At 43.8% G+C, this 23,362-nt stretch overlaps 5 protein-coding genes across 5 annotated transcripts; 2 read left to right on the top strand and 3 right to left on the bottom strand.

Moving 5' to 3' along the window:
- Positions 1–239: 239 nt before the first annotated feature.
- On the top strand, positions 240–1,387 carry LOC131286964 (3-hydroxyisobutyryl-CoA hydrolase, mitochondrial). The gene has a single exon (XM_058315975.1). It carries the CDS (start codon positions 298–300, stop codon positions 1,375–1,377), a length of 1,080 nt encoding a protein of 359 aa, XP_058171958.1. The 5' UTR covers positions 240–297; the 3' UTR covers positions 1,378–1,387.
- A 583-nt stretch (positions 1,388–1,970) lies between these two features.
- LOC131286102 (GTP-binding protein SAR1b) lies at positions 1,971–3,656 on the bottom strand. Its single transcript, XM_058314970.1, has 4 exons — positions 3,516–3,656; positions 3,324–3,443; positions 3,171–3,236; positions 1,971–3,095 (listed from the first exon to the last, which is right to left on the bottom strand). The coding sequence occupies exons 1-4, from the start codon at positions 3,556–3,558 to the stop codon at positions 2,743–2,745; spliced, it is 582 nt and encodes a 193-aa protein (XP_058170953.1). The 5' UTR covers positions 3,559–3,656; the 3' UTR covers positions 1,971–2,742.
- A 2,751-nt stretch (positions 3,657–6,407) lies between these two features.
- Positions 6,408–7,872, bottom strand: LOC131287583 (transmembrane protein 183). Its single transcript, XM_058316646.1, has 3 exons — positions 7,583–7,872; positions 6,824–7,515; positions 6,408–6,751 (listed from the first exon to the last, which is right to left on the bottom strand). Exons 1-3 carry the CDS (start codon positions 7,635–7,637, stop codon positions 6,467–6,469), a joined length of 1,032 nt encoding a protein of 343 aa, XP_058172629.1. The 5' UTR covers positions 7,638–7,872; the 3' UTR covers positions 6,408–6,466.
- Positions 7,873–8,393: 521 nt separating this feature from the next.
- LOC131288065 (farnesol dehydrogenase) lies at positions 8,394–9,466 on the top strand. Its single transcript, XM_058317164.1, has 4 exons — positions 8,394–8,691; positions 8,759–9,021; positions 9,098–9,235; positions 9,434–9,466. Exons 1-4 carry the CDS (start codon positions 8,394–8,396, stop codon positions 9,464–9,466), a joined length of 732 nt encoding a protein of 243 aa, XP_058173147.1.
- Positions 9,467–11,932: 2,466 nt separating this feature from the next.
- On the bottom strand, positions 11,933–14,164 carry LOC131289535 (organic cation/carnitine transporter 2-like). The gene is made up of 3 exons (XM_058318815.1): positions 13,896–14,164; positions 13,210–13,470; positions 11,933–13,148 (listed from the first exon to the last, which is right to left on the bottom strand). Exons 1-3 carry the CDS (start codon positions 14,162–14,164, stop codon positions 11,933–11,935), a joined length of 1,746 nt encoding a protein of 581 aa, XP_058174798.1.
- Positions 14,165–23,362: the final 9,198 nt, after the last annotated feature.

The raw sequence follows: 23,362 nt of genomic DNA, 5'->3' as shown, positions 1-23,362 counted from the left end.
AAGTTCAATGTTTATTTTATGTTGCCGAAAGCGGCGTTGAATCACACAAATACATTGCTAGCACGACTCAAACGAGTTGCATAATCAGCGTAGACGTCTAGTTCATTCTTCGAATCGTAAAAACAAACACAGTGTTTGCGGAGTGAGAAAGATGGTAATGTTAAATATTCAAAAACCCTACGCGGTAATATTTTGCTTGTCATTGATATTCCACTTCCTATTTGTACAACGCAGTTGCGGACGATCGGATTGCGCACGGTCGGATTGACACGCGGGGTGCCAAACTTTTGCCGTACGATGTCTTCCACCGATACCAGTTTGGTGCTTACGGACGAGGTCGGTAGCAAGGGAGTGATAACGCTTAACCGGCCAAAGGCGCTGAACGCGATCAATCTGGAAATGGTGCAGCTGATCTATGGTGCCATGCGGCGTTGGGAGAACAATAAGCATCTGGTCATCATAAAGTCGGTCGGAGAGAAGGCTTTCTGCGCGGGTGGCGATGTACGTGCCATCACGGAAACCGGCGGAGCAGAGCTGGCGAAGAAATTTTTCACGACCGAGTACCGCGTGAACGCGCTGATCGGTAGCTACCGTCCGACGTACGTTGCCTTCATCGACGGAATCACGATGGGTGGCGGTGTGGGTTTATCCGTGCACGGAAAGTATCGCATCGCGACGGAACGCACAATGTTCGCCATGCCGGAAACGGCAATTGGACTGTTTCCCGACGTTGGCGGTGGCTACTTCTTGCCGCGGCTCGAGGGAAAGTTGGGTCTTTACCTCGGATTGACCGGGTTTCGGCTGAAGGGTCGCGACGTACATAAGGCGGGCGTAGCGACTCACTACGTCGAGAGCAAGAATCTTCCGGCCCTTGAGCAGCAGTTGCTGGCGAGCACGAGCAACGACGAGGTGGAGAGCGTTTTGGAACGATTCTCCGAGAAGAAAGATGCCGGTGTGGAGTTTGTTCTGCAGAAGCAATTGAAACAAATCAACGAATGCTTCGGTGCACCAACGGTTGAGGGCATCTTTGCGAAGCTTGAACAGGATGGCAGCGAGTGGGCCCAGAATACGCTGAAGGTGTTACATAAAATGTCCCCAACGTCGCTGATGGTCACGCAGAAGCAGTTGGAACTGGGCGGTAAGATGGACCTGAAGACGTGCCTGCGGATGGAGTACCGTTTGGCGGTCCACCATGCGATCGATAGCGATTTTAAGGAGGGCGTTCGGGCGATGCTTGTCGATCGGGATCAGAAGCCACGTTGGAATCCGGCCACGTTGGCGGAGGTGGATCCATCGAGGGTTGAAAAATTCTTCGGACCATTGCCGGACGGCGCCGAACTAGTTTTTGAAGATGATGATCCGAAAGCCAACCTCTAGATTTGGTGCAATTTTTCCCCTTTTTGGAGACGCCAAACAAAGAAAGTGCATTTACTAGAAATTAAGAATGTTTATGTACCACAGCAAAGCTGTGGGAAATTCCACGTAAGCAGCGAAATTGCGCTTGCTTTTCCTGATTAAATTTCCAATTAAATTCCGAAATAAAAATATTATACATATATTCTTATAAATGAATTATTTTTTTCGGATACTACGGGTTGCGGTCAACGTGCTCCGGGAGGGATAAAAACTGTTTCGTAAAAATGGTTCCTTTCTGTTTATGTTTTTTTCATTCTTCAATCTTTTCCATTCATTTCACTCTCGTGTGTAGTGTGTTCCGGGTCCCTGTGGTCTTGAATGGAATTTCTTCTTCCACGGTTTACTGCGTGCTTGATTTTTTTTGTATGTAAACATTTGTTTTTTTTTTAATTCGACTGGGTTGCTTGTTTGAATTTTTTAATTCTATTTTAGACTCAATGCTAAACTTGCTCACTTGCTAAAGCGGAGGGTCCGGAAAAATCGAGCGTAGGCGTAGTTGTGACGAACCCAACGAAGACGGGGCCCTCCCCTGAACGGGAGGACTGAATATCCACGTACGCAAAGCCGCAGCATAAAGTACGTGCGGCAGAAGCCAACTAGTCTAGTAGACGAATGAAGTATTATTTGTTCCTAATGTGTTTGTCTGACAAATGCTGCTAGTTCAGGCCATGGTGCGTGAGTTTCGCTAGATAACAAAAAAAAAAAAGTTTAAATAGACAACCAAACAAGATGCACAAAAGAACGGTCCATAGGTGGGTGGTAAAGTACAAGTTTTCTCAAGCGACTGAACAAGAAGTAGATGAAGAGTTTAAGCGAATAAAAACCTAGTGTTTCGATTGGACGACAGGCCTTGCGCAGCAACAGATGGAATGCTTTCGGTTCCTTTCGTTAGCTTCTGAGTACTTTCCTTCCTTAGACTTAGTAAGTTGATGACAATGTGGCGCACAACGGTTTTTTGATGTTTCACTCTCACAGGTGAGTTTAATTTCTCTACAGTTTTAAGCACTCGTGGGCGCAGAGGTTGCTGCGTTGGATTGACGTAGTTCGACCAATTGTTTAACAATACGTTTTGTGCTGGCCTGACTTTTCGGTCATAGCAAGCAGATTCGACGGCGCACACAATAGTAGTACAGCACCACGCACACCACTCACACACGCACACAACGGCCCGTGTTGTAGTTTTTGTCCTTCTGAAGGGAGGTCTGTTTTTGTTCACGCCTGTAGGTTTCAGATGATCCGGTTGTGTAGTTGTTTTTGTTTGCCTTAATCCCGCACCCTTTGATACCCGAGGAAAAAAAATTATAACTGCCATACGGAAGGATACTATTAATCGATGTACTGTGCCAACCAGCGGAATCCTTCGCCGTAGCCCTGTCGCTTCAACACGGAACACATGAACAGCTCGAGCGGACGGCCTGGGAGCTCCGAGCGGGACACCTTGCCTTTGCCAGTGGTAAGCTGGTAGAGGGCGAAATAGTTCCTCAGCTCGTCCTCGCTCGCTGCACCCGGTTTGTCGATCTTGTTGCCGAGAATCAGTACCGGGCAGTTCGATAACGCTTCGTCGGTGAGCAGCGAGTCCAGTTCGTTTTTGCTTTCGGTGAAACGGCTTCGGTCCCAGGCATCGATCAGGAACACGATCGCGTCCACCGCCGGGAAATAGTCCTTCCAAACGCGTCGTGCTGAATGAGGTAGGAAAAGAATGTTGTAGAGACGTTTTTCGTGTCATTTTATGTCAACAACGCGCTGAGCGTTACCTTGCGTGTGTCCACCCAAATCGAATGTGGTGAACCGCATGTTTCCAATCGACAGCTCTTCCGAGGCTGAAAACAGGAAAAGCGTACAATTGGATTAGAAACGTTTCGAAACAAACCAAGATTGGTATACAAGACGGGGGAAATGAAACTCACTCGGGTGGAGTGTTGGGACGTGCTGTGCCAGTCGGTCATCCTTCAGCATGTGTAGCAGTGTCGTCTTACCAGCATTGTCTAAGCCAAGGAAGAGCAATTTGCCTGATTTCTTCCACAGCCCTACAACGGAAAGAAAAGCATGGTTGGCAGTTACATTATCGTACCCCCGGGGACATGCCAATCTACACTCACCTAGGTATCCTAGTACTCCGGTGAACCAATCCCAGATGAACATTTTGGCAATGTCACACTAGCCTTAAACCCGGTACGCTAACGGATGGGATCCAAAAATATCCACCTCACCACGGTGCGGGCGACCTGCGGGTGTGTGTGTGTGTGTGTGTGTGGTGATGAGCAACAGCAGCAACAACGGCGCACGATTCACAGCTGCGAGTCGGTGGGAAAGGACAAGACAAGAAGCATTGATTACAAACATTCGCGATCGCACGATGATGGGGCAGATTTTCCTCCAATGCAGGCCACCCCGTTTAACTGCGTGGATCTCCGCCACGGGCTGGGCTCACTGTGGTGCAAATTGTGTGAGTTGTCGGTTGATAAGGTGAATCAAATAACGGAGGCATGGGTTTCTTTGAGTTATGCGTAGAGTTTTGGGGGCAGAAAAAGCGGAAGGGGGAAATGTGGAGCTCGAATGTAAATGTATACGTGCTCTTTGTCGCGCCTTGGAGCAGATGATTTGTCCTTCCATTCGGGGTCTACAAGCGTTTGAACTTTACCCTTTCCTTTGTGTGTGCATTATGGTCAGTTCTGGCGTTAATGAGAATTATCATTTGCCTCGTTCGGGCAATAAACCCTCCAGAAGGCGGCAGGTATTTATCGATTCGTTAATGAGAACTAAATCTAGTCTTCAATTTCACACATTTTACTATGTTAAAGAGGTTATTATAGGAAGGAGGAGGAGGAGGAATAGGAGAAAACTATTTACTCTTTGATAACGGGATAAAAGAATGTTTCCCTTGAGCACTTGAACTTGAAACAGCACCGTTTACACAGGGTCTTCCGTACTATCTACGTACAATAAACACTAGAAGCGCGAATATCAAATCACGCACGAAGCTGCACCACGTCCGTATCCAGCACGCGTCATTGAAATTCGGTGAAAATGTTACACGTAAGTATGTTTTAACGCACTCCTTCTTCAAGGCAAAGAAGCGACCAGATAACTCGCCTGACCCTGGATAAGTGCTGCAGCTAGACTTACACACCACACAGGCCAACACGGCAGGCAACCAATATTTTAACTCACCTAGCGATTTGTCCGAAAACAAATCTCACTCGAACTGGACGAACAACTCGGTGATGCGATTCGTGTCAGTCTGAATGTAACTAGCGCGGAAGAAAAGTGACCGAAAACCTCACAAGTTTCACGACACAGAAACAGTTTGCTGTTTCTTTTTCCTCGAGATCCAGCCGTTTGGATGATAGAGTGGAGCATTGGGTGATGGATCGTATGTAGAATTTCGATTCACTCATGTACCGTTTTTGGTCTTACTCCAGCGTTAATTTGATAGCTACATATCGAAATTGACGAGTGATATAATCAATTGATTTAGATAATTTATAGTTATGTGCCTTGTTTTTGGCCTTACGGTATACAACGTGATTCCGTTTTAGACCGAACTCAATCCGTTCAGAGCGGTTGTGGAAGATCTCTGTAAAATCCGAGCTACCATCACTAGCAGAAAGTATTTGACGGATTTAGACGAACTGCTCGAAAACTGATCGAGTTTGGACGTGGAGAGTCGAGCAGTCCGATGCTTGACAGCTGTCAAATATGACGCAATTGCTATTCGAATTGGTCGTTGTTGTACATGAATTAATAATGCTCTTTTTAACCTTCAGGTCTACGACCAAAAATACCTACGTTAACATACGACCGCCTACCCGGGTAGGCCATACGTTTTGTATGGGGGTTTGCATTTTGCTGTGCTTCAAAGCTAATATCTTTTGTTCTAGATGCCGTAGTGAGTTGAAATTTTCAGTAATGATACTTAAGAATGTTTTCTAACACATCCCATTCAAATAATATTATTAAAAATTCAATAAGTAAGTAATTTTTTCATTCAAATATATTTTAACCCATAGATCTACAATCGCCAACTCTGTAAACCATACATTTTCAATAAGTTATTGTGTTTGTTTATACTTCTTAAGTTTCTGGTGAAGTAACTTCTTGGTGCCTTCAACATTTTTGCTTATAAATTGAAATTTCAACGATGTAGAAATATTTTTCTATTAAATTTTACGTTTTGGAAATGTTCATGTTCCTCAGTAAATTCAGTGGCATATCTGGAGGAAATTCTTCATTATACATTGTTACAACTGATATTTAAGCCTTAACATTTTAAAACTTAGCTCATATACATAAATTCGATCGTTTTGTTTCAAACGATAACAGTTTCTTTTGTATTTAATTCAACCCGTTGCATCATGATTTTTTTGCAATTAATAAATTATTATTTTGTGTAGCAAATTATGAAAGTTCACCTAGAATGCTTTCGTTGCCGCTGTGTGGTCCAAAATGTAGCATAATTTGCATATTTGTACATCGTCTTCGAGTTTATCTCATTACTAATTGTTCGAGGAGTTCGAGGAGTAAAACAGTCTTTCATAGTGTGTCTTAGATAAATTTGGATTGTTTTCAATATAAATATAAAAAGAAAAACCCGAGGGGCACCTCCTTTCACCTACTGGTGGTTTGTCTTGGTACAGAAAAATATAAACTCTCGTACAAAACGTATGACTTACCCGGGTAGGCGGTTGTAGATTTAAGGGGTATAAATAGAAAAATGGTGTAAAAAAATACTTAGAATAAAAATAAAAAGTCGGTTTTCGGCAGAATGATAGAGAACATGTTGCTTGAGGCATTCCAGGAATTTCGAGTCGATATAACTGTTCAATTCGAAGTAATTGCAAAATAAAAGGGCAAAACTTACCCAGGTAGGCGGTTGTAGATCTGAAGGTTAAAATGCCCATCGTTGTTGATCAAAATTACGTCATAAACATACTAGATTGATATTTTCATTTGGTTTTTTTGAATTAAATTAAAATATCACAGCAAACAAATAGTGTCTGCAAACCACCATGTTTATTTCCATTCAATAAAAATAAAATTGCATCTTTGTTTAATCGTCCCAGTCCGATTCATCCATCCATTCCGGGCCGGCTAACGTAGAGTCGCTCTGCCAAGTGCAATCAATCTCCTTGTAATATTCAGGATTCCACCAATCAAGTACATTCACGCTTCGGGTCGGGTCGAAGATGATCTCGTCCATCCGCTTTCCGCAGTAGTTCGCCAGTTCGAGACGAACCTTGTAGCGCATCATGCTTTGGGACAGAGACTGTGTAAGATTTTTCACGAAAAGAGTTTCGCTGTACATCGGTATCACTTTAAGATAGTCCGTTGTTATCTGCAATCATAAAAGATACAAATAAAGAATGAGTTGGTCAAACTCCCGCCACCTTTCAAACCCAGTGTCTACCATCAATATCTGGCAACCTTCTTCCGGATTCATGTAGATATCCTGCATGAAAGCAAGGCTGTTTTTCTCCCGTTGCAGTTTCGCAGATTGCGCCGGCCGACTGCCGGGTAGTGAAGATGCTTTCAGTCGGAAATAATACGTCCAGCAGTTTTTCGTGCGCCTGTGCCACACGGATAGCAATTGTCGACCAACTACACGGTATGGGTTGTGATAGGATGCTAGCTGGAGTCGTTCTACGAATGGTGGGTAAAGGTAGAATAGTGACCGTATCACAGCCGACCTGAGTCCACGCAATCGGACCATACTATCGGGCTGGAAACGAGGGGGCAACTCAATCAGATGGTTATAGTACGATCGATATAGTTGAGACCAAAATCGACCACTTTGTACTACTTCTGCCGTTTTGCGGCATATAAGCGCGAATCGACAGACATCCTCCGGGCGGATATGTTCCGCTACCAGGAACCATAGATCGATGTGATAGTCGTGATATTCGACCATTTGCAACGTTTCGTCCGCTTGTCGCTTCTTGCCCGCCCGCCCCCGTTCTCCGACTAGTTGGTGATCGAGATCGGGATCGTCTGCAGCTATCTCCGAATCTAGATCGATTTCGGCGACGGTTAGCTGGTGCGAAAGCTTCGATGCCCGATTCGTACACTTTGAACTGTTGGCATAATCATAGATGGTAAGGTCTGAAAAACAAAAACCGACATGTTGAGCATTTTCCATGTTTATCCCGCAAACACACAACATCGTTACCTCGCCCGAAAGTGGAGCGGTTCTTGGTCGCCTTCACTTTCACGCTGAGCGCCATGGAATTGAGGCAAGGCCAAAATAAGAGGTTACACTGGGACACGGGATTGTAGGGGGTTTTCCTTCAAGCGGCAACATACGTGGTAAATCACAAATTAAAGGTTGCAATGCTAAACGTTGCAACATCCATTGCATGGATATAGCGTGTACGAAGCTAATTACGAATTCTATCGAGAATCCATCGCGTAGCGATAAGGTTGCTTTCGGCCCACTTTAGCTCGTCCGAATGAAGAGCAGATTTTATCACTCGTTTGTAAATGTTGTAAGTTGAAAAATTCTATGTTTAATCTGCACTTTACTTGTTCGTTTGTTTACATTTTCACGTTTGTTGTGACGTTTCGGAATCTTACCGGTTCTTAACGGTTATAACGCATGTAACGGCTATAACGCAAAATACAAATATTAGAAACAGCAAAAAAAAATTTAAATTGTTTCAAGCGCATTAGTTTTCTAAATAACTAAAGTATGTGAAGAAAACAGTAGTAAGGGAAAATACATTTTTATTTTTATAATTTGGCCATATTGCAGAGAAAAATTACGGGTTCAAAACTGTTTCACACGCCTCTTTTCACAAGATTACATGTCCTCCCTTCAAGAAGTTCGTTTCGACACCACTGAAGATGGAAAGCTGATTGAAATTTAAAACCCGGGCGCATGTGTTAGTTCCCGTAGAAATATTACTTAAACCCTGCGCACCGCCCAGCATCCGACTCAGTAGCAGTCGTACTGTCGATCGGTTAAAAAAGTCTCCCAAACTATGGAAAAGTGGGTAGGAAAGGTAGCCCTAGTGACCGGCGCAAGTTCCGGCATTGGACAGGATGTGGCTCTCGCGCTGGCCAACGCCGGCATGGTGGTCGTCGGTATAGCCCGCCGTGCCGAACTGGTAGCGCTTCTCTCGACCCAGGTGACGGGCTCGGGTAAAATCTACGCCAAAAAGTGCGACGTTGGCAGCGAGTCGGAGATCATGGAGAGTTTGCAGTGGATTCGTCGCGAGTTCGGTGGAGTCGATGTGTTGATAAATAATGCGGGCATTTTTCGGTACAATTTTATCACCCGTACGTTTTGTTTTGTGTGTTACGTCCGAAGGAAGATATCGTACTGATTTTTATTTCCGCTTTACAGAGAGTGAAACGACCGATTTTAGGGATACTTTCAACGTGAACGTACTGGCCACCTGTATCTTCGTGCGGGAAGTGATCAAAGACATGAAGGAACGGGAGTCAAAGGGCCATATCGTGCTGCTGAACAGTCTGCTGGGAAAGCGCGTTCCAGACGTTTCTGTGCCGGTGTTCGGGGTTTATCCCGCTTCCAAATACGCCTTGGTCGGGCTGGCGGAAGTACTTCGTCAAGAGTTGAACTTTTTCAAGCTACCTATAAAACTAACGGTACACGTTTCACCCCATAAATAAGCTACATCCATTACGGTTAGTTTAACATGCTGCTTCCGTTTACTCCTCTCAGAGCATCCACCCGGGAATGGTCCAAACCGATATGATCAAAGTGTTCGAATCGCAATTGGCCGAACGGCTGCCCAAGCTACAAGTGAAGGATATTACCTCGAGCATCATACATTGCCTCGAGACTCCACCACATGTGCGCGTAAGTAAAGTTCCGGTTTGAAAACCCCCACCGCATGATTTTGATCGTTGTGGCGGAAACAAAAATCTATAGAAAATATCAAATTACAATTGACGTATTCTCGTTCATCGTGTGGTTAGCGACTGCAACAACATGAAACCGGTTGGTAATTAATATGGCTGATGTTAAGAGAATTCTTTTTGTTTTTATCTTCCACAGATTGACGAAATCACATTAATGCCTGCCATGTAATAATCGACCAAACAAAGTTTATTGTAGCGGATTAAATAAAACATTCTTTCGAACACTGGAAGCCTTGTTGATAATTTTTCACTCCCAATAAATTTGATCTCGCGTAGCAGACCTAAAAAGAGATCAAATTGGATTAATTGACAGCAATCAATGAATCCACTCGCTGCTGGATTAAATAATTGGCGGAGTATCTGGCTGTAACTTCCGTATGACAGCAGCCGGGCGGTAAAATGCAGATAAATAGGGCATCATAACCTGCACTAGAGTCGAGGTATTCCATGTAGTTACTAATCCTTTAAAACAATGCGCGTGCATATATAATGCGGAATTTTGAAATCACATAAAATCTGAGTTTAATCCAAGCGGAAGCAGGATATTCTATCTATAGGAATACTATCTAAGCGACATTTTGATAGTTAGTAAAGTGTCATTTATAACAGTGCTCGCAGTTGGTAGTACATTCCGGTTCAATCTGCCACGTTAATAAATGCTCGAAACTAGCACAGTTTTTCCAAATAAATAAAAAAGAAACCTGGTATGCAACATACTCTAGCCGCTCGGTTCATTTCGAGCGAAACTATTTCGGCGTTGCTGCAGTTTTGCGGCTCATTCAACGAACTTGGGGTTTGCAGTCGCGCAGGAAAAGCGCCGCAAAGCAACCGGAAATAATGGTTGTTCCTGGCCGGCGTTCATCCTCATCGAAACACCACGACCGTGTCCGGTCCCAGGAGGGGGTGAACTCCGCGGGAAGGGGGAAGGTTTTATGGGCCAGAATGAAGATATGTACTTTATTAAAAGAATTATGCGAACGGGGCAGTGCTGCAAACGAGCCGGCGCAGCCCATTGCCATCTATTCTCCGATACTGCTAATGCATTTGTGCAGTTGAACCAAGGGCGGGTTCAGCCGAAAACGAAGCCGAAACATATTCAAACGGAGCTACTGCCGTTAAACCAGTAGGAGTGTAATGTAATCGATACGACTGGTTTTTGCATTATAATTTCGGAGAGCATTTGGAAATATAGTAATGTAGGTTTTTGGGGTAAATGGGGGATGGCCTAAGGCGGAAATTATGGCCAACTATTCGTTTAACCTGTTATGTTGTTAGAGTAAATTTGCGCTCTGAAATTATTTTCAATTGAAATAGAAATTTTTATAGTCTTTCGAAAAGAAAAAAAATCCCATGAAGGAATTTAATGGTCGTTTGAATTTTTGGGATTATTTATTATTAATATACTTGGTTTGTAAATAAGTTTGATCCAACCAATTTAAAATGTATTTCCTTTTTAAATAACTTATAGTAAACTTTCCACGCGTGAAAGGTACGATCAAGTAGCAATATCGGCTAAACTTAAACTTAATTAAATAATCAACGTTGTTTTGGATGAAGCACACACTAGAAGCTTTGGGGTTCACAGGCTCTATCCACTCTCTTGGATTTTCAGTAACACAAAACAAACACTCGAAGGCATTTGCACAATGTAACGGTGCCATGTTGTTCCAAAAAATCATGCCACAAAGTAGTACACCGCTCTAGCACCGAAACCCTACCGGTGGTCCTGCATACCGGTAGTAAACCAAGGTACACCGACGCAACGTTGCATCCCGGTGTGGCCGCTCCGGCGGTAGTTTTATCGCGGTTTTATTTATTTTCCATTTGCTGATGTTTTATCGCAGATGAGTGGCGAAGTTGAACTGTGTGGTTCGTGTTGGTGACACTATTTTTGTTTTCCGTCGCGTATGTTGTTCCACCGCGCGTCCGTGCCTTCCTCCCCTCCCCACCCACGGGGGTGCATCTGCCATGTGGAAAAGCGGGTCAGTTTGCTGGATCGCGAATCACCACCCCACGACGGCAGCATCCCGATCCCCGGTGGGATGAGCTCACATTTTCCTAATCCCATCGCGTGGCCTGCCATGGATACTGGCCCCCTTCCCGTTTCCTGTGTTGTTAGCTGGTGTCCTTCCCGTTGGCGCCCTTTGGTGGAATGTAAATTATGCAAAGTCTTTTTCCATCCTTTCTGGTCGGGACCCCGCAGAATGCTCTTTTGCACTCTAGGTTTAGGAGTTCGGCGGGGTTCGGTGGGAGGATGTTGGTAGATCGGGACTTGAAAAGCATTCCGAGCGTCTTCATCGCTTCATTCGCCGAGGGGAAGTGTTGCGACGGGCGCGGGGTCGTTGTGGAGAAGTTTTCCTGTTTGGGTTTTGTTTTGTGTGGGGGTTGTACTTTCGGTAGCGTATTTTTTTGTCCATTTCCGTGTCGTTCCGGGTTTGGAGCGTGAACATAATTTTCCATTCTTTCACCCACTGGCGGGTTAAAATGACAACAGCAAAAAAAATGTTAACAATAAAATATTTCGTGCACATTTTCAGCACCGAAAGGAGCCACGGTGAAGCAATACCATAACCCGTCCCACTGCGGTGGGACGAAAAGCCTGATGAAAGGACGATTCGCTGTCATCGCGGTACGCTCACGAGCTGGTCTTATTGAGTTTCGTTAGCTCGTGCTGGTCGGCCGGTGTGCGATACTCCTCGGCACGGGATTCCACCGGCGGGGAGGGACGTTTCGGGACCGCCCAGAACCGTTGGTCACGTCCGAACTGGCGTCCCTCCTCCATCGTTTCCGGCAGCTTTTGGTGCAGCGTTTCGGGCAGGAAGATCGCACTGACCGCCCCGACCAGCGCAATCAGCGCCATCGCAACGAACGGCAGCCGGATGTCATAGTTGGTGCCAAGAAACACGATGTACGGTCCCAGTGCGCCGAACACGTTGGCCATGATGATCCCGAAGGAGGCGCCGGTCTGCCGCAGGGACGTCGGGTACATTTCGACCGACTGCAGGTAGAGCGCAAAGTAGGTAACGCAGACGAAGAACTTCACCACGATGGCCAGCATGGTCACGTACAGCTCGTTGCCGGGCCGCTGGATGAGCAGAATGACGGGCAGGCAGACCAGGGTGGCTCCGAGGAAAGCGCCACTGTTGGTGAACCGCCGACCGAGCCAGTCGCAGCAGATTTGACCGAGTAGGTACGCGGGCAGTTCGACCGCACCCTGCCAGAAGTTGTTAAGGAATGGGTTGCCGCCCATCTGGAGGCTCATTAGGAACAGGGTGAACGTGGGTATCGTATTGCAGATCCAGCTAACCTGCAATAGGCACGTCAGCTTGGTCATATGCCATCCACTGAACAACGATGCTATACCATAAGTCCGTTCGATCTCCGGCCTTGGTACGAGGGCTCGTAGTTGTTCTTCGTCGATCGTCAGCGGTCGGCCATTGATGGAGGCGATCTTGCGCAGTTGCTTCAAACAGTCACCGTAGCGTCCCTGACTGGCAAGCCATCGCGGTGATTCTATGTTATACTGCGGGAAGCAGTAGAACAGCAGACATGGCAGTGAGGTCACGATCATGAACCAAAACCAATCACGCATCCACCAAAGAGCGAGCGGTGCCAGGCAAACGCCGGCGGTCCATCCAACCAACTGCCAAAGGGAAAGGGCTGCCCGGTTGGCATCTTTCGAGATTTCCATCACGATGATCAACGGTGACTGGAACGAGGTGTTGGTCGAAAAGCTCCCTACGAAGGCGAGTGCCGCAAACAACCAGTATTGGTGAGCGGTGAAGATGGCAAACACCCGCCCCACGACGGCTGTGAGGATGCTGAACAAGTACACCGGAAGTCGCCCAATGCTACAAAATAAATGGTGAATAATGGTCCAATTGGCGAAATCTTTACTTCGAGCCATCATACCGATCTCCCAGCTGACCCAAGATGAAAGTACCACAGACCTCGGACACGCGTACGATGGCAAACGCATTGGTTCCGTAGAGCTCCTTCTCGCATACCCAGTTCTCTTCAGTCACCGGTGTTCGGTCGTAGTACGTGCGATCGTATTCGTAACCGTAAATGCAGGGCGTCGTGGTATTCGATGGAAGAAGGTCCAGATTTTGAAAGGAAACGTTGTACATAAGACAGGAGCTTGCCACATACTCTCCTCTGCTGTTGTACTCTCTGGAAAATGAGTTGAAAGATCAGTGATACAAAATGTCTCAAGGGCCTTAGAAGAACCTCTGATTTTGCTATCCAAAGCTATCCAAAAGAAAGTATGTAAAAAGTAATTTACAAAGTATGAAACAGGTAAATTTCAGCATATCTTTGTTTTGTGGAGTAAGCGTTTTACATTTATGGAGTGAAATTACGAGCTCCATCTTGATCGCAATTGGATTGAGACAAGATAAGATATCTTGCACTCAATGTTGATCAAATATTACCGAGCAAAATGGTATGTGTATGCTTTATCAGCGCAGTAATCATGACTTTATCAGGAAAGATGATCGACATTGTTTAAGTAAGGGATCATCGAAGGATTAAAATGTATTCACTTAGGAATAAAATAAGTATGATAGGAAAAGATTCACACCTTCGTTGATACTTACTTGGGATAAAATAAGTCTTCCCAGTGCTCTGTTGATGTTTGATTCCGAGCTGTCTCTATAGCGTCCGGCGGTATGCCGCACCGATGATCCGGTACTGCCAGTATGAGAAGCACGTTCACGACCGTCATCGCAAAGAATAGTACGGCTGCGACATTGAAGATGATATTGTAGCGCTTCTGAAACGGTCCATCGTTGCCGATGGATTCCATAATCCGATCGAACGCCGCATCCGATCCATCAGCTTCACCGCCCTCTTGCGTTGCGGACATGTTTTCATACGGTAGCACTCGGTTTTGGTTTGGTTCACAGTGAATCGTGCCCGACTCAGCACATCGTGTCACACGCTGATATCACACTGCATCAATGGAGCACGTATTCCTCTAGCTGCCCTTCATTTGGGGAAGGGGTTTAACAACACCTTTCCTTATCACATCTTTTGGTCACTCGTCGTCGGTAGTATTATTTCTTTACTTAGCTCCTAAGCACTGCAAGATATGGAACACGGACCAGCTGTTACTGAGGAACGAAGGCAGCGAATTCAACTGCCTGCCACAGTATTTCGCCACCATCGTCAATGCACTCTCGAATCGAAACTCGACCGGCGACTAACGCCCGTCCTCGACAACTAACTGGGGGTGGCAAGAGATTGTCGTTGTACCGGCCGCGGTTCGCGCGTTGTAGATGTGCGGGTGATCTCGCGGTATGCTGCACATGTGCTGGTCCGCGCTCATCGTGGTTGTTTGGTTTTTGAGTTACACTAACCAAACCATCATTGTCTTGGGATTTGTTTGAAAATAAATACTAGATTTTTGTATCTGATTAATATAAAAAATAAATAGAAATGTCTTCAACCAAAAATTTGACAAATTTTTCTTTGAGTTAAAGTTAAAATGATGTAAACCAAACTCTGTAAATCTTCACGATTAAATCTGATTTTGTCAAAATTGCCTACAATGGTTTGACTAGTGTCACGTAGGCCAAGTAGAAGACACTAGATCGAATGCATTCTTCTGCTCTATAGTCAACACCAGTGCAATGTGCATTGAGATGCACAGTTGTTTTTGATGTCTATGTATTTGTGTTCTTGGTTGATTGACGCCAATAAAACGTTGTTTTCATTCATTCGGTTGTACGGTTTCCTGTCCTTTTGTGTGTTGGTACAATGCAGAATAGTGCAACGAACTTGAGATGATCGACTGCCAAGGTTTCAATCCAATATGAGGCAGCTCAAGTAGTTATTATGCCTTTCGAAGATTTTAAGTTTTAACAAAAAAGAATACAAACAATTTAAATTATTTCTTCCCAAAATTTGATTCTGTACATCAACTTTTAAAATTAAGCAACATACAAGTGAGAAAAACTAGTTTCTTGACGCTGCTAGAGGCTTTGCCTAGACGAAAAAGAAAAAAAACAAATAAAAAAACACAACAAAAGGAAACGTTGTTATTGCGCTGAATTCTCATTCAAAACTTTGACTATAAGCCACTATGCAACAAAGCGGCAGAATAAAGACCAACAGCTACGGGATGTAAATTTTCTTATCGATGAGCGAAAAACTTTTCCCTTAAGGCCCCTTGTAAAAGCTGAAGGAAAAATTCCAACCGAAAGTAAAACTACTGTATAGAAGTCGGAAGCTTGACCAACGAAAGGCTGTTGAAGGCATTGCTAAAGCAGAAAAAGGAAATCCCTGCACCAGTGCTACAACACAACGGGTCGTTCAACGTTCGTCGTCGGCCCTTGATAAAAAGTAACCCAATAAATTTTACTTTTAATCTTTTCGAACCCATTTTCCTTTCGGGGTGGCGAAAAATCACGTTCGTTGGACGTCAGGCGCCAAGATTTGGTGAAATGCCCGCGCGCTCGCGTACGGCGAGGTGTGGATGATGAGATCGTAAGAAACTTTTCTGCCAAGAAAAATACCCAAACTTCATTCCATCGGGTTTGGTTCGGAGTGACAAGCAGCGTTCCTCGGCGTGGCGAAAGGCGTGCCGGTCCGCAAGAGGGCAGACCTGGCGGTAACGAATGGTCTCATGTGACATGTGACACCGGTTCGTGTCGTCCTTGCCCGTCTAATTCTCATGGACAGGGCTTGCTTCACGTTGCTCCTTGGTTTCGTCCCGGGAACGGTTTGCCGAAAAGGTGGCATACGTTTCGCTTTGCAGAGTGAAGGTGTCCGGCAGTCGACAGAATCAGGACCGGAAGGAACCATTCCCGGAATTTAAGGGTTTCGAAATAGTAGCTCTCTCGTTCGTTGGTGAAAAGAATTTCCATGCAACACCAGCACCAGCGTGCCCGGGGTGGCAATGTGTCTGCCTTTTTTCGGTTCTAAAATGCAATAAAAAGAGAGTTAATTGTACATGCTGACAGATCCTAAGCCATGTTACGAGTCAGCGTGTTGTGGAAGTGCGTTGGAAAAACTGTAAAACGTTCTCCCAAGCCCTGTCTCTAAGCCCTATTTAGATCGGCAAAAGTTTGACTACAACTTTCCAACACTCTGCCATGTGGGTATGCCGTACTGAATAAAATACTAGCCAACCCGGAGTGTTGACCAGCAGCACGCATTTCGCCACATTTTCGTTCGTCCAGCAGGCAGTAAATTGTTGTTCAAAGTGTAAAACTTTTTAACGGCACATCCCACCTCCTGCAGGCAACAATTAGTTTTTCCTTGCAAGAGTGTATTTGTTTAATCGACTGTATGTTGGTGTGCTTTGGAGAGGAAAATTAACCAAATTTAAAACTGATGCGAGCGCACCAAGAAGACATTAACTCACTGGAAGGGTTATACCATAACATGGATGTTTTTATGTGATGAATCGGATTATGTCAAAAATACAGAAAGATTTAATAAAAACAATCTCACACTTGTACCCTGATCCTTGTGGCAGCTAAGTTACGCAGTGGTAATCCAATGTTTGTTGGACCTTCTGCGAAGAACCGGTTCGGAATGATTACCCAGTAATTGTCCGTAAGTTTTGTGTTTTGTTGGGTTATTCTTGACCATGCTGTACTCATCACGCACACGTGCGCTGGTGTCCATCCTAAACCTCATCCTAATCAGAGGTATTAAACCTTTCGTTTTTGCTTTTTTTTCGTTGGGACGGCCATTACAAGAAGCTCCATAAAGTGGCAAGAATGTATGAACCCATATGGGAGATGTAATGTTCCTGAATTGAATGAAGCAAAGGACGAAAAATAAAGAGAAAGTCTGCAGGTTTGCTACAATGATGGCAAAAACGTGGATAGGACTCGTAAAAAAGGGCAGTACATTTTTATTTTACATACCCGATGGAGCCCCAGCATCATTTAGAGAATGGTAATACAAAAAAGGACACAGGAAAAAAGAAACATCGTAAACCCAACGTCCCTACACGTGGCATCGAGTTGGCTGTGCAGTTCTAACTTGATTTGGGTGCAAAAGTAATTAAAAATTCCCCCGTTTTTCGGCTTCGTGCTTTCCCGTAGCTGTGTGCCCTGGTACTGGTTACGCTGGTGACCTTTGTACGTTTGCGTACGTTTTCTTGCCGGCTTCTCAAAAACCGGGCCGAGTGTCAGGTGATGAGGTTCATCTTTCCCTTAGGGTGAGTGGCGGCTTGTTGCCGTTACTTGCGGTAAAATAGAATACAACATAAAACCAAAACCAGCAAGAAAGATTATCCGAAACCTACACAAAGCCTTGTCCCGGATAGAAGCATCTGTTCTTAGTTCTTTTATATTTTCATCTTCACACTCGCGGAAAGGAAGAACGCCCGTATCCCTTATCATCATCATCATAATCATTTGAAAGTAGAACGGTAGACTGCTTTTGGCAGGCAAAGCTCCACGTTGGGTTGGGCAGGGGGTGCTGGGAACAAGTAAAACCTCATCCGGCCGACGCGGGCATAAACTTCAGTCTGATGTATCAAATTATTTTCACCCAAAGCCGGTACAGGCCCGACACGGAGCGTTAGACGCTCTACGTGTCTACGGAGAGGATCCTTTCATCTCACGACAAGGTGGCCCCGCAAGGCACCGGGGATATTATCCCTGGTACCGGCACGTCTGGTCTAACGGCGCGCAAACGATGGTCCTTTCCCGGACCGACAGCTTACAGGTGCAGCGTTGCGAAGATTTGCCTGTTAATTGGGACGGGCACCTACATCTGGAACTGATTGGAGTCTGTGGTTTGCCGACGAGTTAACTGGAACGTATCCTCTTGAACTGGCGTTTGGACAAAGATTGATTTCTAAAGTACTTACCGATGAGTGTTGCAGACACTAAACTACGCTGATAGTTGTCACCTATATCAAACACTAGTTAGAGTACCAGCAGCCGATTCCAGCGTTTGTTATTTGCTATGGGAGTATGTATTTTTTATTTCACTCCGTCATTATTATCGCCACGAATGGTTGACCAGGCTCACCATCCAGTATCAAGTTCGTTATCGGTGAGTGGGTATGTTGCGTTCTGTCATTAAAATTACACTTAATGTCAGCAAACAGATACGCTCCTGGTTACGCTTAAGTCATTCGACAAACCAAAGGCTTGTTATGGAGTGAACTCTGTCCGAAAGATTATTTTATGGAGGTGCATATTCCGATCGCATAATGATGGTTCTACCGATGTTACCTCTCAGGTACCTCGTAGTGCGTTTGATGGAAACAGTATGCTTGCCTGTGTGTCGTTGACGACAATTTTCAAGTCAGTAACCACGCATACCACGTGATACACGTTTCTAAGCAAATGAGACAACGTTGCAAATAAATTGTAAAAGGAAATTGTGGACAGAAATGATCCATGTTATTACTAAAGCGAATAGGAAATTTTGAATAAATCTTCGACGATATGGTGATGTTTTTTCTAAATTTTGTTGGAGTTTTGGTCTGAGGTTTTCTAAGCAAAACGTAATTTTTCATCAAAATTTAATTCTAAGCTAGGCTTATTTTCCAGAGTTAGTTTTGATGTAAAAATAAATCAATTATAGACTTATCGTTGTCCAATCAAATCAGCAATACTACAAAAATATTGCTTTTTTTGCATGAAAGAGAAGAGCACTCTCAATCTATCAGTACGACGGTAACTTACTTCGCTTGTGGTTTTTCTTTGTTAAGAACCGTCTCCATCACTGTTGAACTGCTCGAACTTCCTGGGAAAGATTTCATCCAAAAACCACAACGAGAGACAAATTACGTGACAAATAACCTCAATTTTCCGGCTACTTGCAACAGGCGACGGTTCTCGGTAGGGAGGAAGTGTTTCGCGCCATCGTAAGCACTGCGGCGGAAAGCTGGCGTATCAGTGGCCGAATCATGTGCGAGAAGAGCTATACGGTCCCATTCAACATTTCCAGTTTCGTACTGTCAGCACTTTTCTACCTCGTGTTTACATCATTAGTCCGCCCGGCAAGAGGACGGGGTAGGACATGTGTGTTGTTCCTTTCTGCGTGTTGGGTTGTGACAAGTTTTGCCGAAGAGTAACCCGTAACGAGGCACGTCCCTGGTAGGACAAAGATTGAAGATGTTCGATTGTGCGGTTTTGACACCTTTCAGGTGCTTAGCAGTGCTATTTTTTAATCAAATAAAGGCAGTCAATGAGCTAAAAGAATAACATTAGGGAGTTTGAACTAATTCATAATATTAAAAAAAAACTAGGAAACCAACCAAACAGATGGGTTGACTCAAACATTATTAACATATGGGGTGTTCATGGAGAGACAATCAAATCGTGTCCTGACTTCACTCACATGCTGAAGGTGGCTGCTTATCGATGCAATTATCCTGATCCTTTCAATTTTGCCTTTCAACGATTCCACAAGGAAGTGTGAATTAAATCAAGCATTATCGGTTAGCAAGTGTTGCATGAAATTGAATTCTAAATTACGCACCAACCGGCATAAGCGTCCTCCCCGAGGTGTTAAGATAACTATCATACCGCAAGCTACCTGTCGCATGATAGTGCTATTAACCAAATGCCTTTGGCGGCACAATCAGTTGAGCATCGAAGATAATGAATCAAATGAAGTGATCTCTCCGAGAAAATGACCTACTTTGTGCATATGCAGTAGCTTCTGGGTCAATTTATGTGGATGCCTTTAGACCCAAGTAAACCACTGATATTATGCTGCCTCAATTTGTGCATGAATTTTTAAGCAAAAAATGTTCCTGCATTGTCCCTGACAGCTTGCTATCTCATTTTCGAAGTTGAATGTATTCAATCATCATCCACCATGCGTCTCCATCGGCGTTGTCAAGGCAATTTTCAAGACTATTTAAACGAATAAGTGATGTTTGAAATAGTTTCAAATGGATATTTTCATGATAAATAATTGTATAAAATATAAAACAGAGTCTAGTAAAGAGCTCAATATGACTATTTGAACCTATTGTACCACGATTGTACGTTTAAACAAATGTTTTGAAAGTGTTTATTTCCACACTGTACTGCTCTTTTCGTACTTGTGTGCTTCATCGACATACGAGAAAGGCCCAGTCGCTCAACAGTACTTTTCTTCCACCGTAAGCACTTCCGTTCGCATCGAGGTGTGGACTCATAGGAAAATTTTCGCCTTTGCACCCAGCACCGGAAACTTTCTGCTTTTTAAATAATAAATTAACTTGAAACTCATTACGAATTTAAATAAATTACATCCCCTTTCCATCGTGTACAATAATAAAAAAATGTACACACACCAATACTCTCGTACATATTTCGCTTGCAACGAGCTCGGGCAAAACCATGACCTAGCCCGGCTGGGAATAAGCACCGGGAATGGAGCTAGTTGCTGCCGGCGTCCTACCCCATCCCCGAGGGAACCTCAACGAGCATCATAAACCGGAATTTCGTAGCAGGAAGTGAAACTATGAAACTAGCATTAAAATCTTTTAACTTTTTCACTTCCTTCCCCCGCTCCTCTCCCCCGCTAGCGAGGTCAAAACGGGTGGAAGTAGAACCGGAATGCTTGCGGAAGTGATGGCCGTTAGGGAGGAAAGTGCAGTTTCCGAACCAAAAGTAAGGGGACGAGAGGGGGAGGTAGTAAGAAAACGAGCCAGGTTCTTGTACTATGATCTTCCACTGGCTTCAGGGTTCGCCTCGGGCCAGGGAGACAAGAGATGTTGGAGTTTCTTCAGCCTTCAGCGGTTTGCACGATAATGGAAGTTCATTTACGGCAGGAAAAATAGAGAAAATTTCGTACTTTCTTGTACCCGTGGGTGATCGTCGTGGGGAAAATAGTTTTCCAAGGGCATTCGAAGTTATTTTCCATTCTTTTTATAAGCCAAAAAGTCAATAAAAAGGAGTGTTGCGTTAAAGATAAACATTGTTTCTGTTTGGTTGGTAAAAAATCAAAGACATCTTCGCAGCAGTTAATTACGGGTTTGAGAATTGTCAGTATTCTGTTAGCGGGTACTGTCGTAGCAGGCATAATTAATATCATTATTTCCTGGAGGCGTGTATTAAATCAAGTTTCGTTGCATCCATAATTCAGAGCAATGTAATGTTAAAGTTATCAACCGTTTTTTACCGTATCAAATTATTTAAAGCAGTATTTGTATGCTTTTGTTGATTGAAACAGTTTGGTGAATATGGTGAAAAAAAAAAAATCAACGGTTTTTTTGCCGCGTCTTGGTGGGAAACAGCTGAGAGCATACGAAAAAGTTTTACGAAAGCCTGGTGAAAAGCCTCCCTCTCATGAACGAGCACCAAACCTTAATTAGCAAACTTTGAATTACCTCAAGTGCGTTTAAAAAACGCACGCAAAGGTACTTTTTGCTCTGGTAAATCGAAATACATACAATTAAATTTTAATAAGCAACACAAAATTACTAAATTTTGTTTTTCCGTACATGTTGTCTGAGCTTTTCCTTGATAAAGAACAAAATGTTTACTTCGAATTACAAGTTTTTATCTTTCAACAATGTCAAGATAGTTACAATTTATAGTTGTAGATGATCGCTTGAATCCTCACAATAAGCTGAGGATGTAAATAGATATTTAGTGAACAATCGGTATGGAATTTCTATTAGATATTCCATAAAAAAAGGAATGCAGCATATAACCATGTTTTTGCTGTATCAATCGAATTCCCTGCTTTTACATTTTATCATGTAAGCCACATTTCTTTGGTTCTTTTTTTACGACTTGAATGGCTAAACTCTTGTTTCATCAAAACGCTAATAAACGCTTCAGCAGGCCTGTCGGAAACGAACATTGAGGGGTTGAACCGACAGCACCATAATTCTCATTCTAAAACTTTGAAAACAACATTGGACGTTAGGGCATCTGGCAGCACAGCTTCCTCAGACACAATACCAACCTCCCCTTCTGGGAGTGGGAGAGAGCTCGAAACCGCTTTTTTTCTCCACCGTTTCATCCCGGGTGTATATTTCATAAAAATTCAAAATTCAATTTCACGCTTTTTGATCATTTAAAATTCATAAAATACTGTTTTTCGCTAACATTTTCTTTTGCTCTGCTGTGGCCATATTTTCCTGTATCTCGACATCGTCCGGGTTGGTTTGGTTTTCTCACATGACCAGCCACCATCTATCTGCCGCGTTATTATTGTTGTCCCGCGTGGGGTAGGAGGGAAATAGAGAGCTGATGGAAAGAAAAAAAACCTCCAAAGCCACAACGCCATTTTTAACAAGGAAAAAAGTTTCACGCGAAAACATTCGGAACATACCGGTCGAGCCTTGGCCTCACGCTGGAGGTGCTTTTTTGTGCTCGCTGTGCCGTGGTGTTATGTCAATTTTTTATGCCGAACGATAAAATCGACTGAACAACCACTGAATCATGTACGAACGCGTTAAATGGATTTCACGCAAATATCGCCGGTGTTAGTTAGTACGAGGTAAAGAAATTGTTTTCAATTTTCGAAAGGAAATTCGAAATAGAACGTGAGTATGTTTTATGCATCCCTGTTGGGGAATGATCGGTATCTGTCTAATCCACTCCATAATTGAGAAACTACTCGTACAAATGAAATGAATGTGGAATGTATTCAGCATTCAACATTATCCACTCAAACTACCGCGTGTGACATTCATTTACCAAGAAACACTTCTTTATATAATGTTATAATTGTGTGAGAATCCTTCTCAAACAAACTTTCGAATTAGAAAGCTTCGAAAGAATCCTCATCTCAATGTATTTTGTGTGGTAAAGTCTAAAAGATTTTTCGAATGAAGATATGCTCCATTCGTTTTTACATTGTTTCGGATACTTGTGTATTGTTTGTTTACGAAGGATTATCGAAAAAAGATGCATCGCTGAGATGCAATGAAAAGGAGCTAATTTCAAAAGTAAAACGAAAAACGCATGACATAACTGTATCCATTCACCTGAGATTGATATGAAAAAGAGAAATTTCAAAATTACAATCAACACTAGAATTACAATACATTAACTTACATCCATCGATAGTTTGAAATGATTTACACACCTTCTGAATTTAGTGCCAAGTTTCCAGAGCCACATAAATATATATCTTCACA

This window comes from Anopheles ziemanni, chromosome 3, assembly GCF_943734765.1.
Source record: "Anopheles ziemanni chromosome 3, idAnoZiCoDA_A2_x.2, whole genome shotgun sequence".
NCBI lineage: Eukaryota > Metazoa > Arthropoda > Insecta > Diptera > Culicidae > Anopheles > Anopheles ziemanni.
The sequence above is the reverse complement of the archived record's forward strand: the minus strand, read 5'-3'. Positions and strand labels throughout refer to the sequence as shown.